Source organism: Opisthorchis viverrini (genome assembly GCF_000715545.1).
Source record: "Opisthorchis viverrini unplaced genomic scaffold opera_v5_126, whole genome shotgun sequence".
In the NCBI taxonomy this organism is placed as follows: Eukaryota; Metazoa; Platyhelminthes; class Trematoda; order Opisthorchiida; family Opisthorchiidae; genus Opisthorchis; species Opisthorchis viverrini.
In genome coordinates this window covers 139580-158375 of record NW_008751787.1, presented here as the reverse complement: position 1 = coordinate 158375, position 18796 = coordinate 139580, and the positions used below count along the sequence as shown (strand labels likewise).

General features: G+C 42.1%; 1 protein-coding gene across 1 annotated transcript in view; it reads right to left on the bottom strand.

Moving 5' to 3' along the window:
* The window catches only part of T265_14006 (hypothetical protein), a gene marked incomplete at both ends in the record, with an annotated part of 38520 nt that extends 20714 nt beyond the window's left edge, over positions 1–17806 (bottom strand). Inside the window, 7 exons of the mRNA XM_009171618.1 lie at positions 1382–1464; positions 3216–3282; positions 6746–6865; positions 9274–9478; positions 12418–12661; positions 13460–13584; positions 17679–17806. Coding sequence (XP_009169882.1) covers positions 1382–1464; positions 3216–3282; positions 6746–6865; positions 9274–9478; positions 12418–12661; positions 13460–13584; positions 17679–17804 — 970 coding nt within the window. The remainder of the gene's footprint in view (positions 1–1381; positions 1465–3215; positions 3283–6745; positions 6866–9273; positions 9479–12417; positions 12662–13459; positions 13585–17678) is intronic.
* Between the last annotated feature and the right edge of the window lie 990 nt (positions 17807–18796).

Genomic DNA, 18796 nt, shown 5'->3' with positions numbered 1-18796 from the left:
GCGTAACAAATTGGAAGCACGTTTCAGACCAGAGTGGAGAACAGATGTATAGGCGCAATTCACTACTCATGAGGTTGCTGAAAAATCTCCGACCGTCCACGGGGTCATCCACGGGGGGTCATCAGGAAGGCGCAGTCCCCGTCAACCTCATGTTCTACTTGAACCAAAATTGCACGAAATTAGCGGAACACACTCATTTGCAAACAAATTTGGTTTTGCAAGAGACCCACCTGGAACACAGATGGGCTGTCAGCAACCTTATGACTAGTGTATTACGTCTATACATGTATCGTGATATCTCGAATATCGTACTAACTGAAACATGATACGGCCTGTTGCAGCACATTCAGTTGCTTGAAAACGTCACAAACGAGAGATTCAGCTGGGTCCCAGGCGAATCTTCTGCAAAATCAAATTTGTTTGCAAAGGAGTGAGAACAAAAGTAGTTTAAAATGCCCATTGCAACTTGCGGGGAAGGAGAGAGTGGTTATACTGTTTCAGGAACTGGTTAGCTGGAAGAACGTCAGTTACGTTCTTCGCTTTCACCATTATACTGAGCTGTGAAAACCGTGTACTTGCAGTCCAGTGCTTATAGCTGCCACAGTTTTATTAACCGATGGGATTGTAGAGCTACACACTGATAAGATGATATGGTTGGCGCGTGAATACGGCGGTGTCAGTGGATTGTTCATTGGGTAGACCGGGAGCAGAAGCCCTGCAATAAAGGCAACGGCATGGATGCATGCGCTCTATTGAGCAGGCGACTGAGTCATGCCTGTCAATGTCCATGTGTTCTGTTTCGAGGTTTCAATCCAAGGGAACGGCAATGACTGGTGCAGCTGATTTTTCTGGTAATGACTTTTCATACGTCGCAGCTGTTTTGACATTATTTGACCTCCCCTAGCTCGTTTCCACCCTTTGCGTAGTTATGTGAAGGCTGTCCGATGAATTTGGTTGACTAGCATACGGAGTGCGTGGCCAAACAAGCGCAGTCTATGGAGTGTGATCGGCTCATGAATTGTGGGCGAGTTATTTATTCCCAAAGCTATTCGTGGTACCTAGGCTCTACTGATCAGACTCAAGCAATTCTCCAGAGACTAAGATGGTCAAGCACAGAGTTTTTGTCCACATTTTCAGCCCGCAGCTCACAGCCTTATGATAAACATGGAACGCACTGCAATATCGAAAACTTTACCTTTGGTAAACAAGCCAGTGTCACATAACACAGGGTGGTCATATAGGGAACTGGATAAATCAATCCTCAGTCGATTATCGCTAGAATTTCACCCCATCAGTGTTAGATTTTTCTCACGCAAAATGCCATAGACGAATTATTACACTAAACTAAACCTAAGAAAGGTAGCAACATGAACTAACTCACCCTTTTCTTTACGAATGGATTGGGGGCATTTGATGAATTCCAAAGGGTAATATATCCCCTTCTGTTTTAGTGAAAGGGATGTACTGAAATTTAAGAAGGAAGGAATTTTCTTTAACCCACCAAGTGTTGTGAAACAGTGGATCATGATAATCGGAATTTTCCATGCTTTTGGATTTTCTAAGTCGCTTACAACAGAGAAGTTTTAGAATGCGGGTTAGCTGGTCTATTTTGGGCCTTTTGACCTCAGCAGGGACATGGGAAATCAAAATATTTACCTACTGCTTACAGCGCCCAAGTAGCCTAAATAAACAAAACCAGGGTTGCAGCAGGTGGCCATGGCATGTAGGCAACTGGACATGGGTATCAATAAGTCGGCTCAATTTATGGGTGAGCCAAACTCTTCTAGCTTCAACCCATGTGCTGCTCATTAGCCAAGTCAAGTCTCGCAAACCAAGGAATATTTACGCCAGACCAAAATATGGACACCTTATTCCCAAGAATAGTTAGAAAATTCGATGTCTAAGCGAACAGAAACTAAAGTTTACTTGTCATTACTTTGAACTCCACCGTAAATGTGGATGTATTCTAGGTTTCCCGAAACATTGTAATCCTTACAGTATGCCTCTTGTCAGCACACGCCAAGTAACAATGCATCTGACTACAGTTTCTCCTCACCTTAGATTTCACTGTTAGTGTGAACCATCAACCACATTCGGATAAGGTTTCAGACCGTCCACGATGCAAAACTGGCTCACTACTGTTACCCAACCAGCACGATTAAGACAAACCAAGTTATGAAGTTGTAATAGACGGATTATTCCAGTTTTGGCATTATGTCATCTTAGATCAAAGCGTTGCAGGGTAATCGATCAGCCGAGTAGTCGATCAAGCGGTCCATCTTGCAGGTTGGGGACTTGTGACACGCCTGGTGCATGGCTTGAGGAATTGCAAAAATGACGGATAGTTGATGGTGCTCGTGCTGTCAATTTCTTCCCAGATTGTCCGGTTGAGTGCTTGGAGATGTAAGCACCTCAGAATGATTGTGATAGATCAGCACCAGTTTTCCTCTCTCACACACTATTTTCTCTTTTTTCACTTTTGGGCCTTAGGTATGATAAAATAAATTTGTGGTTGCGTGGCATTGAAGTATCAGTGTCAACATTGATTATGCTGACTCAGGCGTCGACAAGTTTGGCTGTTCAGATTTACTGCTTTCCATGAACTCATCAGAATGAGTGCGCCAAATCAGGAGGAAGTCCGTCCAAAAGTGACGAGAGTGGACAATGTTTCACCCAAGTACTTTTGTCTCACTATATATGCAACCAATTCTCCAAGAATAACGGATATTCGTATGCCCACCGGCTTCTTATTTGGTCAGTCATTCGGTTGGCTAACTACACCTCATCATTATTTTTCAAAGTAATGATTTTTCAAACCCTAATCGTGACAGAACTCTGGTTGGGCACAGGTGGCTAGTGATTCGTTTTCCAGAAGTATTACTAAACTCTATAGAGATTCAGGGTGAAGCCGAAAAAAGGGTTACAATGGGTTGTTGGCAGTTTCTTTCGATGTGATCAGTTTTATTAAAACTTCAGGGAAATACTGTCAGCGATAACTGGCCTCCGAAAAGTTGCCCTAATTTTCTGATTGACGGACTCCTGAGAGTGAAGTAATCATTTGTTCCGAAGAGCTCTTCACCGACAGCAAGGTCGCTCTTTTATGGACACTGGAGACGGAGGGACCTAATCTGGTGGAAACTAATCCTTGTACACCTTGGTGACCCCTTATTTATCGTCTCAACACGTGATCAAGATAGACACATTCAACAACTCACCAAACATCTCTGCTCCGCTTCCCTTGGAAGAATTCATTTTGACTCCAAAACTCGCTTTTATATCGATCTAAAATGGTATGCAATCGCGGAGATTAGCAAATACACTTGGCCCTCTCGATTCGGTTTTCTAAGACAGTTTTGGATCACCAACTATCAGTGTTTAGTGCTAGCTGGTAAAAGTTGTGTGAAGCTGATGTTGAGTAAACCCATTTGTAAAATGACTGAGGGTACTTTCAGAATTTCACCAGAAGTGAACTGTTTAGGACTGCGAATTCACCGATGATACGACAAGTTTGCAGCACAACTGTATCAACTGCCGCGCTATCATCTAGCCAGTTTCCGTAACTTTTATGACGAGAAAACACTATTAATTGTAACCAAGCAATCTGTGTAGTATTATTCATTCTAAGGAGCTTTACAGAAATGAATTTCACCAGATAACCCGTACAACTAACAACAGAAATTACCGTCTTGTCTCCCATAAAAATCCTACGTCAAAACAACTCGTGACTCTTTGCAGCACACCGGCTATCGGTTTCTCATTGCTTAAGGTGACAATCATTCCGAGAAATGAGTTGACACCATGAGTTATGGCAGAGCACAATGAGGAAGAATGATTCATTGGGTTCAGTGGCTTGAATATACCTCTCCGGAGGCCAGCCGCCCCTAATAATCGGACATCAAATCAGTTGGGCGGATGTGTCACGTGTGGGCTACTGACCGAACGAAGGCATGCCCTGATTGGTCGGACCGTAAGCCAATCTGGATGGAACGTCTTTGGGTCGACGATTCTCACACCCTCTTGGAGATTCTAGCGCGAACCTGTGGAACATTCTGTGATTACCCCATAAATGCAGTTGTAATAATCTTCCTTGGTCTCCATAAAAAACTATCTGAAGCTCCCGTGCCTTTGGATATACCATAGTGGGCGGAGCAGGAAACAAAGGGCCGACACAGCTGCACGGCCGTTCAGCAAGACAACACCAGAATTTCAACGTCCAGTAAGAATCCTCTCTTCAGTTCATAATTCGACAGATTTAGCTTCAGATAGCTGACTGTCTTATCATTTTCGCCAATGGGTTTCCTCCATTGCTGAAGAGATAGCTTATGAACTAGTAACTCCCAAGGATTTTCCGACAAAAATTTCATCCTGCAAGTATATTCCATCGAAGCCCTGCATAGATGTGTTCCTCTTGCTTGGAGCAGTCAGTAGCGCACCACGCGAGCAGCTTGAGGGATTCGGACCAGCGTCTTCCCATTTATCAGCTAAACACAGCCATGACTGTCTATTTATCAGTATTATCGACCAGCTCTAAGGCAGAATATAGCGTTTTCACCCGTCTATGACACTTCAGTTAAAATGATGTATCTTTGAGCGCCAACCTGGGGTAGAGTTTTCTCAAGTAAAACTCTATGCGATTTGTGGGACCCCTTCCGAGCAGATCCCTGATAGTGCCGAAAAAAAGCAAGCACCCCATGCTTGGAAAGCGTGCACCACCAATTTTTTCTGCCCGAATGAAACACATAGGTAGAAGGAACTAGAGACGAAACACACACATACGCACACTAGAAGCAAAACAGTTCGGTTAGATCAAGCAAAATATAACAACTCAAATGGTGTGCATTCTCCTGGACGATAGAAATTTGACCTGAAGACGACATAGAACTGTCCGCCTGGCTCCGTGACCATTTCTCAGTGAGTTTTAGAGTTCAAACATTTGTAAAATCGATGGGACGATTAGATGTTCTTCTGGGTTTCCGTCCAGATTGCTCAATGGGCAAGGTGCGAACACACTGACCAAATAGTCTGTGGTTCGAATTCAAGCCTAGATTCTCTAGGTGCCTGTCGACGACTCAGTAACCTAACAATACCTCAGCTCTCAGGCTATATTGGGTTGGCCTGGCAAGTGTTACAGATAAACAATTATTCTTCTGGATTGTTGATGGAGTAAATGATTACAATAACATTTTGAAGACACTGTGGACGAAAGTCCATAGGTTCTTCTTGAATAAATCATGTATATGCTACAGACGACTTCAATAGTACATGACTGTCAAAACCACATTACGTTAAGTTACTCTGTTCTACTACGTGAAGAGTGTGAAGTAACCACACAATGTCGCGACTGTGGGCCACACACTGAGCACACCTAGCATCCAAAGCATACAAAAGTCTTTAACACCCCAAAACTGACCCTGTAGCTGATCTGCAAAAGAAATCATCAGGAAGCATCAGACGAAATTTAACGCATGCTCATGAAATTGAGCACAGTAAAGCAATTTTTGGAGAGAAATGATAAAATCGGAAACTTTTTCAGAGAAAGGAATAATGTTCCCATAATTCTCCCGCTTTGACATTTTTAAGGTGTAAAAGTTGTGTTCAGACGCGGCTGTCACCATTTCATTTCGTCTTATTAAGTTAAAGTTCTAGTGGGTATCATGAGTCGGTAAGTAATTTTTGACTGCTAGATGCATTGTATCCAGACCAAACTATCACGACCGTCCTCAGTGCAGGACTGCATTCCTGATTCCGGAACAGCTGAGGTGGATCTCCTGCTACAGAACTCTTGTTAATTTGTTCTGAACGAAAGGAAACGTGTAATGTGCCGAATAATTTCATTTCCCCCCACACTTCTTTGCCATAATGCCAAGGGTTGGAGGGAGCTATTTTTTAAACACTTCGTTCAGTTTATTTATTTCCTTAAAACTAAAAAATACGCACGTCTTCAGTGTGCTGAAGATGTCTGCTCGAATAGTGACGAAGCGTTTGCAAATCAACTGTCAAGCTTGGCGAACAGATCAACATTTGTCTGATCAAATACCAAGTAATGAAGTCGAGGTACCAGCATTTCAACACATTACATTAGACCGTGTTAAAGAGTGCAGCTATTTCTCTAGTGGTCTCCACCGCGTTAAAACTGACCAGTCACTAATTAAAAATTGGCCTTATTTATCCTGTGCACGACATTGCAACTTGTAATTACTGACATAAGTGTAGGTCGCAATAGCCAGTAAATAATCAGAGGCCCGTTTTTCCTAGATTGAGCGGCTTTTCCCATCACGTGATGATTACTTAATTTGTAATTTTCTTCTGATTTCATAACGTTATATAAATATCACCTGCGCACCATTGAAGAATTTCACTCGCGTCGAAGCCTTCTAGACATTTTGCTACTAGCGAGTAGCCAGGTGGTTATTGCTTTCCCAGAACAGAGGTGAACACGATACCTTCGAGTTGGCTTTGCGAAGTGGCCGCAGCCTGTCCTGCAAAAACAATCCACTGTGTGTTTTCTGACGAGCGCAACACCCCATTCCTATTTGCAGGATAATACTCACTCCGTCCAACTAACTTGCCTACAATGATTTCCCCACTAACGGGATAGTCTGGCACCCGCCAGTTTAAATCGTCCCTCAGATGTACGATTACTGGGGACGATTGCGCTAGAATTTTTCCATTTGGAACGACAGATTTACCAGATGCTAAAAACAATGAATCTCCCGTTAGTAGCATTACATTTCGATAGACTTACTTCCTTTACCCGGGGCAACAAGTGGAAGGGTGCGCTCAATCTTTTCTCGACCAAGCTGATTAAGGTAATAATCTTCACCAGAATTCATGACGAGATCGCTTGGCTTCCGCTTAGACATATCTGGAAGAAAGACGTTCATCAATTGACTTCAGAAGCGATTCAAGTGGCCTGTGGATACATTGGTCGTTGAGGGGATCAAGATGGGAATCTCACAATAATGGGCACCAAATCTTGTCGGATGTTACGGCGAAATGTTTTTGGTCACAACTAGACGTACGAGTGATGGTTGATCTCACTCCAAAACTCCAAAACTTATGCAAAAATTGTTGAGGTTTTCAAACGAAACAGAATTAACTCTTTGACAAATGATCTCATATATATATACAAACTTAGTTCCTGACGAGAGGTGCAACTAAATCCAGCTTGATCACTCGTCTACGAGGGTATTCTCCAACTGAAAAGGAAAAAACTGTTCGTGGGCTGCCGAATAAATTTAAGCAACCTTATGAGTAGTTTGTGACGTCTAGATAATATCGTATTTGATATGTCAGATATAACACCAACTAAAACATGAGACGAAGGCCTGATGCAGCATATCCAGTTAAAGCGGACCAGCACAAATGACGGATTCAGTTAGAATAGGTCGAACGTCCTCTTGAAACCAAGTTCTAATGCAAAATAGAGTATATGTTGCAATATGTTCAGTTTAGATTCAGAAAGAACACTGAGTTGATAAAAATTTTGGGACTGCGCCTAGTGAATGAGCCAAAAGAAGGACAAAACCCGTAGTGGCCACCAAAGCGTTTCTAGCAAACCTATCGATAGTGGGCTACGTTTAGGGGAACTCTTATTTATGTTCACGTCAAGAGATCAAAACTCTCTTCAGTGCGTTTTGTTCTGAGGCAGTCACTCTTTTATACTGATTACTTTGGGTTGGTGTAAACAAATTCCAATTTTGTTCGATTTGGAACAAATCTTTACACTCCCCTACTTTTCAAAGAGAAATTTTGAATGTGGAAAATATATATATAACTTAGTTCCTGACGAGAGGTGCAACTAAATCCAGCTTGATCACTCGTCTACGAGGGTATTCTCCAACTGAAAAGGAAAAAACTGTTCGTGGGCTGCCGAATAAATTTAAGCAACCTTATGAGTAGTTTGTGACGTCTAGATAATATCGTATTTGATATGTCAGATATAACACCAACTAAAACATGAGACGAAGGCCTGATGCAGCATATCCAGTTAAAGCGGACCAGCACAAATGACGGATTCAGTTAGAATAGGTCGAACGTCCTCTTGAAACCAAGTTCTAATGCAAAATAGAGTATATGTTGCAATATGTTCAGTTTAGATTCAGAAAGAACACTGAGTTGATAAAAATTTTGGGACTGCGCCTAGTGAATGAGCCAAAAGAAGGACAAAACCCGTAGTGGCCACCAAAGCGTTTCTAGCAAACCTATCGATAGTGGGCTACGTTTAGGGGAACTCTTATTTATGTTCACGTCAAGAGATCAAAACTCTCTTCAGTGCGTTTTGTTCTGAGGCAGTCACTCTTTTATACTGATTACTTTGGGTTGGTGTAAACAAATTCCAATTTTGTTCGATTTGGAACAAATCTTTACACTCCCCTACTTTTCAAAGAGAAATTTTGAATGTGGAAAAGCACCGGTTACTAACATTACCACATCCACATTTTGGGGCGACAGTTTTCAACCTGTCTCGTCAGCAATAACCGGGGAGTAGGTATGCATGATACAAATCGTTTTGGAAGGATATTTAAGCACACTACAAATAATTGGCGAAATCTCAGTGCCTCAGTTTCTGAAAAATATACGGATAAAAATTAATTTATCTGACTTGTAATACGTTGCATAAATACTGCAGAGAACTGTGAACCGCACACTTATTGATAGTTAATTGAGCAGAATCAATATAACGACTAAGTGAATTGACCAGTGAAGACTTTGATTGACAAACAAAAACGTGGTTTACAACCCACACAAAGAAATTGAACCCTGGCCCTGAAAGGATCAGCGTGTCTAAAGTCATTCTTCGTGTCTATATCATGATGGTATGGGCCAGTAAAACAGAGTGCTGGGTCCAATTTATACTGAATGACCGGGTTTTTACGATGGATCCGGAAATTTCTGATGGTTCAAGCATAAAATAAGCAACAAAATCTCAGATCCAGGCTCGCATAGATGGCATCCGGCCTAACCGGACAAGCCGGCAATGACAGCTTTTTTTCAACTACTGCAATTAAAACGAGTAGACTCATTTAACTAATAAAACAGTGGAACGCCGTTTGCACCTGCTCGGACTGGTTCGATGATGTTTCCTGTATTCGAGAGTGCATGTGACATTTGAGAACTTTGAGTGCTCCAGGTCTGGCCACCTATAAGGTCGATATTATTACCCGGTTAGTTAATCTACTAATAGCGAGAGACACGGTAAAAGCATCTAGCCAGCCTTTCAATTGCTCTGAATATCGGCTCAAACAATCCACCGTAACAAAATTACATTACCAGATAGACGTTTCTGCATTGCTTTCTGCTTTGCAAGCCACTGTTGCCAGTTTTCCAAAGCAGATTGGTCGCCAGTTATTGGGAATGGATCACACCGCACTTTTGCCGGTAGCGACTTTGGACAAGTTGACAAACCCGTAACCACCGTAAAATCAAGATTTGTGAATTCAGGTTGTAGTTTTCGACGAATTTCTTCAGGTACAAGCTGAAAGCACAAGATGCTTGCGATATATGGCTTAAAAGTCATGAACTCAACGCCGTGCATAAAAATATACCTAACTCGCTTCTACCTGTGAGTCACGGTTTAACGACTGCAGTATAATTCATGGGCTGTTGACCATTAGATAGGAGAAATATCTTTGAAAAACTGCCATAATAAAGGATGAAATAACGGAAACAATGTTATTTTTACGGCAGAGTTTAATAAAGCCACTTGAAGTAAGTATTTTTGGCGGAAGATCATTCTGAAATATCGAATGTGTTTTGAACCTTATCGATCTAGAGTGTGCAGACAATATCATTTAGATCTTTGGAGACAAAAGCAAAGAACAAGCTCTGTTGAATGAACTAACCACCAGCATACGACCTTTCGGCATACATCTAGCGCCTTCAAGGTACTTTCAGACCGTGCAATCGCTGAACATGACACCTGCAATTCAGGAATATGTACTGGGTGTTGTGGATAAGTCTACCTACCTCGGTATTTATATTAGTCCCGACATAGTTGTATCTAATGAAGTCAGCACAGGAATCGCAGAGACCTGAGTCACGTTTCGTAGTATACCCCAATTGTGGGGTCAAAAAGACCAATCCCTGGGTCTTAAGGGCCATGTGCTCGGGGCCAGAGTAGGTGCTGTATTTCGTAATCCAATACTCAAATTCTTCGACAGCACACGAGCAGTTTCACCTTTCTTGGGGATCATCAGGTAGACGCACTCCTCGAGTTTCCTTACTTTCTACTTGGAAATAAATTGCACGAAATGAGCGAAATATACTCGTTTACGAACAACACAAACGAGTGATTCAGCTGGATTCCAAGTGCTGCAGTGTTTTATGGTTGCAAGACATGGCCCCTGTGGTTGGGTGGTATGAGGTGTCTTCAGGTTATTGACCGTGCGTTAGTGTCCGATAGCGACAGCAAATTTGTCACAAAGTAATTAAAAACGGATATTTGTTTGTGCATTAGGTAGTTCGATTGCGAAACCCAGTGATTACCACCAGCTTCGGTGGCTCACCTATATGATACACCCTCCGAAGCATTGCCCTTTGTGAGGTGCAGAACGGGTGACTTGGCAGAAGGGGGTTAAGGAGATTACAGTGAGTTTAAGAGTTGTTGTGCCGTTCACCTTCCAGGATAGAGTTTTCGTGATCCCCTTGCGGTTGGCTGTAGACATTGCGAGAAATGGTGGCTGATTCAGTAAATAGCGTTCTTGCTGTCACTTTCTTTCCGGATTGTCTGACTGGGCACTTGGAAGTGCAAGCACCTTAGAGTGCATGCGATTGGCCAGCAACAGGTCCCCATCCCTTTCATTTCTTTCCGCCCTAATTAAATAAACCCTGTGTTTGTACGGCATTGACATTAGTGTCAACACTGATCTTACTGTCTCTGATGTTGATTATGGCAGCACTTTTCACCTGACGTAAATTGATTTTAGTTTACCTGCTGTGTTTTTAATTTTTTTAAAATCCTGTTGTGGTCCCTATCTGTGACGTTATTGTCCAGTCATGTGCTGTGAAAAAACGCACGACAGCATGCTGAACACGTTTGAGTAGATTGAGTCAGTGTTGATCGATTGGTGAGACTGCCAGTGTGGCTTAGCTTTTCACCAAATGTCAGCTTATTCTTCAGAGTCTGCCTCAGCAGGCGTTGGCTAAAACTCGAGACGTAACATCAGCCTCAAGTGAGAACCGTGTTCGGTATTATCGTGACAGTTGTTTTCTATTGGATTCTTGGTCTAAACACAAGCCGATTTCAAGTAGCCCATTCGTCCCGTGGCAGCCATTTGAGAGTGTCGACTACACCGGGATTAGTCTTTTTTCACCAGATTGAAAACAAAAGTTTCGCGCGTGTTCGTTGTCATGGCAATTGTGTGGGGATCCGGACAGCTCTAGTCAAGCCCATTTTGAGAGAAGGATCGTAATCTAAGGAGTGAAGTCCCACGAAATTTGGTACTTAGGTTATCATTTGCGTGACAGTTGGGCATTTGTTCTCACCGCTTTCCAGGACGATGATGAAGATGACAGTACTCAGCAAAATACACTCATTTGCAAACAAATCTGTTTCTCTGAGAGGCTCACCTAGAATCCAGCTGAACCTCTCGTTTATGATGTTAAGTCCAAATTTTTTTCTCAAAAGAGCGGATTTCGCTAATTTCATGCGATTTGCTCTCTAGTGAAACATGAGTTCGCTAGAAACTCGGGGACTACTTCTACCTGATGAGCCCCAAGAAGGTCGAAACCGGTCGTGGGCTGTCGAAGAATTTTCAGCAAACCTCATTTGTAGTGTATTACGTCTATACATGATAGTAATTAGTTTTACATGATAAACTCTCAAATTAGGAGTATCTTCGTCACGTGTCACCGAGCATCTCGAAAGTTGTACTCCAAATTCGAAAAACACAACGGGATTAAGTGTAAGAAATAGTATAGCGGATCGACAGTATCCTCACGAGTTTCGTTTACACATTCTTTGGGGATATTTAAGACATAAAAACTTACACCGAAGTCCCGGAATCCATATGAAGTCACTCGCTCAAGCACAGTTAATCAGCCGGGCAGCAAGAATCGGTCCTAAGAACACTGCTGCTGCTGTATATCAAAGGGTTACCATAGCATCATCTTGTAAACTGATAGTAGACGAATCGAAGATTTTCAAGGTTATTGTCCCAAACATTCTCCCACTTGCAGAGGATAACGATCCAAGAATATCGGAGGCAATTCGGTCTTCTAGTCTTTCAGAGATTGAAAGCCATTCAGAGTAGAGAAATTTCGCACATACAGAGTCTACTTCAAGTAAAGAATAGTCCAAAATCTCTGTCTAATTTAGTGCCATTAGGATTAATCATCATCTGTGAATATTTCAGATTCACTTTTGCTTCAAATAAATAATTTGGTTTATCGACTAATAACTACACATAAACTCACTTCCCATGTGATATCGCCCCGTAACACTGCCGTACGATAAAAGCTTTCCGGATCCCCAAGAATGCTGTGTTCAACCACGTGACCGTTCGGCGTGACCCTTGGACCGAAACCCGCGGTAAACCAGTCCTGTTTTTGACCTAATTGTGTACATCCATCCGTTTGACCACACAATTTGTGGGAAGGTTCGGTGCTTATCTGATTGGCTACATAGGAATCCGAAGGAGCACGTTTGAGCACGGCAAATCTTTGAACCGTTTAGAAAAAGAGAGTACAAGCAAAGCGACTGAGGATAAGAAGAAACGATGATTAGGCGGTCCCATGCTTCACTCAATTTGAGACACCATGAGGGACAAAAAAGTGGTTCTCCGGACAATGAGTTTATCTACTAAATCTACAATTTAAAAGTATACGCACGTTGTCTTCAATACTGTGGTGATAACCGATGTATAAAGAAAACCTTGTGGGGCGGCCAAGTGTGTTAAACGAAGCGGATAGAAAATCGGGCTTTCTGAACACTACTCACACAGTACCATGTGTAAAAAAGATGTGGAGCAATAAAACTTCAAGGTTGTTATGGGCGCGGCAACATAACAACCTATACAGATGTACGCGTTTGAGACGGCGCAATAGTAAAGTGTGCCGTGACACGCTTAATTCCAATGCACTTCGCTAGAGCTTGTCCGGCTACCAGTTTGTAGGTTCCCATGGGTAACAGAGCCTGGATCATCAACAATTAAATCTACGGTCTCACACTATATGTGATGCATCGAATTTTTTTAGTTATGGATCCTGCTGATATTCACTTGCGCTCGATCTCCGCATCTCGAAAGCCCTTGTCTCGTTGCGATGTCTCCTGACAATCATCAACCTTCACTAATCCAGAGATTTGGGTCTAGAGTAAGGCTCGCTGTTTTTAAACTACTCAGAATGGCGAGTAGTATGAAAACGAGGCGAAACAAGGGCCTTGGAAAGGATCAATGTGTGCCAGTGCTCACTCCGGTTTGAAGGGCTAACAAGATAAATACTAAAAGAGAGCATGTACCTTTTGAGTGGACGGAGCTGCTGTGATTCAGGGATCCGTACCTGAACAGCAACCCGCTGCATCCTGCCAGCTGACGCTTCAAAATCTTCCTTCACCGGTCTTTTTCGTCGCCACTCTTCGAGTTTCTGCGATTGAGAATGAAAAAGGTAAACGGAGAAAACCATCAATTTCCTTCTTCTTCTTTAGAGTGGATTATCTCAGCAAAGCATTGGAAGATAGGTATATGTGTCACATATCAACTTAAAAAACAGCACGGTGGTGTTCGCTAGTAAGGGACATCTACTGGGACTGGTTAAATTAAAGGCAGCTAGTATCTCTGTCGAGATCATCCTGTTTTGTGCGCTTGTTCCTTGGAATAACTCAAGTCTGAGTTGCCATATATAAAGAGACTGCCATATAAACAGTCCAAAAAGAAAGTTAATTGTTCATACGGAAGGACGATTTGCTTGCATTCCATGTGGTGGCATGACGGTTGAAGTGTTGGTGGATGGAAACAGTAAATGGAAAGTTCTGCAGATTTTTTACTTGAAATTTCGTCCTGTAATTGAAGCGTGTCTATTTCAAAATCCAAGAAACATTTCATAGCAATTTCATCCTTATGGGGGTATAATTAGCTGTTCTCATCGTACCAATCTCCATGGCGGGTGAAACTCACAACTTTTCGGCTTGTAGTTGAAGACTTAACAGTCCCTCTATGAGCAGCTGATCTACAATGTGAGAAAATAGCACCTAGAACGGATATAGCTGCACCTGTCTTTCACTAAAAGAATTTAAATATTATAGTGGTGTTTTAAATGACTCCTTGGTGGTAGGTTAATTCGGATTGTGAATCATTCCCCATTGATAATTGACAACGATAAGACAGCTGAACAGTCTTTCTCAACTTTTCGGAATAGCTTGACTCAATTTACAAGACGAAAGCCAAATTAAAAACTTCCAAGCATCTTCATGCTATCAGCGATTTACAGGCAGATCAAAAGGAAGAACTGTTCCAAAAGCTACGTGAACTGTCCAGCTGAGATGTGGCCACTCGGAAGTCAGCTAACATGTGACTACGTTATACTGATTCCATGACTGAAGAAAGGGGGCATTATATACTGTCTTAGTGCAAGCCAATCACACAGATGACAAGCTGCTTTAAACCGGGTGGTTTTGTGGTTTCTCCGGTCGAACTTCAAAATACCCGTTTTACGCATGAGAGAAAGGACGGGACCATAACTTTATTTGGAAGTTTTAGTTGGCCTGCCCATTAGGAAGTAACAGGCATAAGTAAGCATATCGGCAAGATAATCGGCAGCACAAAGCCGGGAGGCTGATGGTTACTGTGTGAAAATACCTGCCAAGGTTTAAAAAAATGTGGTTCCCTTCGAGCAACTGTAAACTTAAAATTGCAAACGTTCCCGGTCCCCCCTGAAGGAGGGAGAGTTGTCATTTTGGCTGTCAACTCAAACGTATATTTCGTGAGACCGAGATATGATTCCCTTCCTTTTGGTAAAAAATATTGCGTAGAGATATTGGTAAAGATATTGTAAAGATATTATGCAGTTCACTTTGAATTCAAAAAGTTATTCGAGTATCTGAGAATGCCAGCATAAGGATATTATGCCCTCTTCTAACCACCAGCCGATATTACATTTAGGATAGACAAAAATAAACTGATTTTTCTAAATGCCGGTCGATGCTTTTACTTTCTTTGCATGATTCTCATCGTCATCAAAGACAGCAACATCAGTTTTGGCAATAATGCACCACCGCTTTGTTTACAAACTACCGTTGATCATATCTGATGACATTAGTGCTTCACCTATAATGATTTCAAGTCCATTTTGTCCAATAAATCAGTCCTTTGGACGGATTACCAGGCTGCTCTTATATCTTTCAACTTGATGGATTATGAGCTCAGTGATATTTTTGCTCTTCCTCATTGGCTTTTGATATTCAGCTTAACAGCATTGTAAGATATTGACAACTGAGTGGATGAATGACAACATTGTGTGCTAAATGGAGGCTTTGAAACCCACGTAAACGAAAACCAAACTACCAGTGGTATTCACTTGAACTTGAAATAGGATAGTAGGGCACAGATAGGGAAATGCTAAATGGCCTTGAGGGAATTACTGGTGTCCACCCCCATTGCAACTCCTTACAAAGCTTGCATATTCCTCGAAAAGCAGTTCCTAGTATGTTTGCCTCCGTTATCACCTTGTTACGGTTTGGCTGTTATACCTCAACTTTTGAGAGCACTAGAGAAACTGAAAAAATAGATGGGAGTTCATCCACGGAAAGTTTTTCCTGACAACACGTGACCAAGCCAAGGGATTAGTAGCCGTCAAAGTTTCACCACACCAAAAGAAGTTAAACGAAGCGTTTTTTGGCCACTTTAGCATTGCACATTCAGGTACACGTTTGTGAATGCCTGTGTTGAGCAGAGGTCGCTAGATTATTTCATTTATACTTTCTACCCCGAATACATCAACAATACGTGAGAGTAGCTCAGAGAGAAATAAAGTCTGTGAAACTTCCAGCTGAAAACTCGTCATTCGAGGAGCCGGTCAATAGTGTAACAAAGTGATGGGCATTTTGTGACTGGAGGAGAATCGGAGGTATATCCTGATCAAGTGACAGTTAATCACACTGCTGATCAAACCAACCGTGGCCGAAAAGTCAAGCGTTCATACTACTGAACTTGAGGTCGCGGGTTCAAGACTCTTTGGAGTCCCCGTGAGATGCGCAGTACTGACGATTATCAACACGAATGAAAGAGCTTTACTGTGCTTTTCGGTACCTTAGCATAGATTGGCTTCACCTGAAAAACGAATCCCTGTAAAATACACAGGGCCAAGAGAGGCAAAACTAGGCATGAGCTGTCGAAGAGTTCTCAACAAGCTTATGGGTCGTGTGTTTCGTTAAGTTAAGATACTGCGATATTAAAAATATCTTGTACAGCACATCTTAGTTGGACAGCATCACAAACGAGTGAGTCAGCTGGGAGTGCGACTGCCTGATGTGCTCCGAGAATGGCAATACGGGTCGTGGGCTGTCTAATGAGCTACTTAATTCAAACAATAAAGTCGCTTGGCTGTAGCACCCTTTCGGTGCCTAACTGTCATACCACGAGAAGGAAGCACGAGGTCTGGGATACTGTCAGGCTTCCCAAGCCTAGAGAGGGGAATCCGAGAGGCAGAGGTCGGGTTCGAACAACGGACCTTTCGTTCAATAAATTCGCACTCAAGCAACTGACTTAACAAATTTGTAGAGCCAGGCAACCAAAAAAGCACTTATCAAGAATGTTTTCTGGGAGCCAAATTTCAGTTAAGTTGGGATGCAATCCTTATACAGAATCAGCGGTCAAATACCAACAGCGAATGTCTTTGAAAACGGATTGCTAGCTAATATTGTAGCATGGATAGGTTGCCAAGGGAACAACTGAAAATTTCTAGGACTGTTTGACTAACTCTCAATTTTGTCTTTCATGCACAGTGACGCTTATTGAGCCGACGGACCTGTTTTCCCAGGTGTGAAATCTTTCCCATCAATAATTCGCTGAATCCCTCCTTTTAGCGTTTTTGTACAGTAAAAGCGTCTTTGACGGTTTACAGAAAATTTCATTCATTATGATTTGATATTTCAAACAATCGGACAGCTAGTTACGGCTCTGGCCAAGCACAGAAATTTAGTGCTGTCGCCCGAATAGTGAACCACCTTCCAGTGACCACTGACGGTCAGCCTACAGGGGCTGAGACGTTCTATATAAATCCAGCTGTTTACCAGAAAAACCAAAGACCGTCGCTTAATTTTGTAAGGTGTGCTTTTTAAGTATTCTCGATGGTTCAGTTGTCCATGAATGTTGCCTTTATAAAGTTAAGGGTCTATTCTTTCAGCTGACAGACCCGGACAAAATCGGCCAGCAAAAAGACTGGCCGTTGTATAGGGGTTTGCTTTCGTCAGCCTCCCTTTATTATGCCTTCATCCACCCTCAGATTTGAGATGTAAACCTTAAAAAGGAGTATATTATCGGTGAGTGGTCGAATTGATGTCAAGTTCAGGGGAAATGTTATATAGCTTAAGAAAGATGGATAGTCGCATCATCCTGTGATTCCAATCTTATGATTTAAAGATAAAAGATATAGAGTTAGGAAGAAATGAATGTTGAGAAATCTGTTTCATTTTGAGATTTGAATAGCCAGAATAGATATCGTTGAACTTTTAGGTATATTACCTTCGAAAGACGCTCCTCAGTGATCCGTAGCTCGTCAATCGAGGCGTCATAAATTACCGAAGGCCTCCATGGCTGCAACTCAGGGATCTCCTCGGACACCGGTAACCGTGAACGTGCTTTTGACTTGGCTAAAAGGAAGGTGCCACATTTGAATTGCGTAATTTTGGTGCGTATTTAGTTGCTCAACTCAAAAAACGGTGAAAGACTTGACGTTTTCATTTCAGTAAGGGTTTTACTTTCAATTCGCAACTCGTTAAAAATGCCGAGATATAGAAGCTATTGGAAGAGTTCTGTGGATTATGCGTTGTTACCACGCTCCCGTTTGATCAGCTACTGAGAGAAAAAACTAGAAATCTATTATCAAATTCATCATACACAGAGAAATCTTTGTCATTTAAAAGAGATGATTTCAACCTTAATAAGTAATAAGCCATGAGGTCAGTCATCCGCTAGCTGGAAAATGGTAAAAAAATTGGTTCGAATTTTCAAAATTTTTTTTAAATTTAAGGGTCTTGCAATGCTGCTTGGAAGGTCTTAGTATTGAGCTGTATGTCTGCAGTAAGGTCAGCGTTTAATCCATCATTGTTATCGTCGTCACCGTCATGGACAGCATAATATCACTGTTAATCACAAAAGCTTCATTGCAATACAAGCATGATTTATTCGGGTTTCATTGTAAAGAAAAGCCTAAATGTAGATGGGGAAAGGGACTTAATGCTAGCCCAACACCATTAATCCAAGGTGCTCACATCTCCAGATATTCATTTAGGTATTTTGAACGGGAGCTGAGAACAAGAAAGCACTGACATAGATATTCAGCCCTATCTTGTAACATCGTCAACCAGGCACGGTGGGGGTTAAGCAGGCCTCATTCTAAAAAGTGATTTGAGTCGGCAGTGTCCAAACTTTTTGTAATTCTTATCGTCCCCTCTGCCAGGTTCACCGTAGACCACTCCTTTGTTTGCACTGCTCTGGTTTGGACACGAAACTAGTACCTTGTTTAGTAAACGATGAGTCGGCATGCGAAATGCATGACCAAACCACCGTCGCTTTTGGCGCCGGACACATTCTCCTCCGCTGAACAACCAAGTACTTGTTTTATAACTGTTTACTGTTGT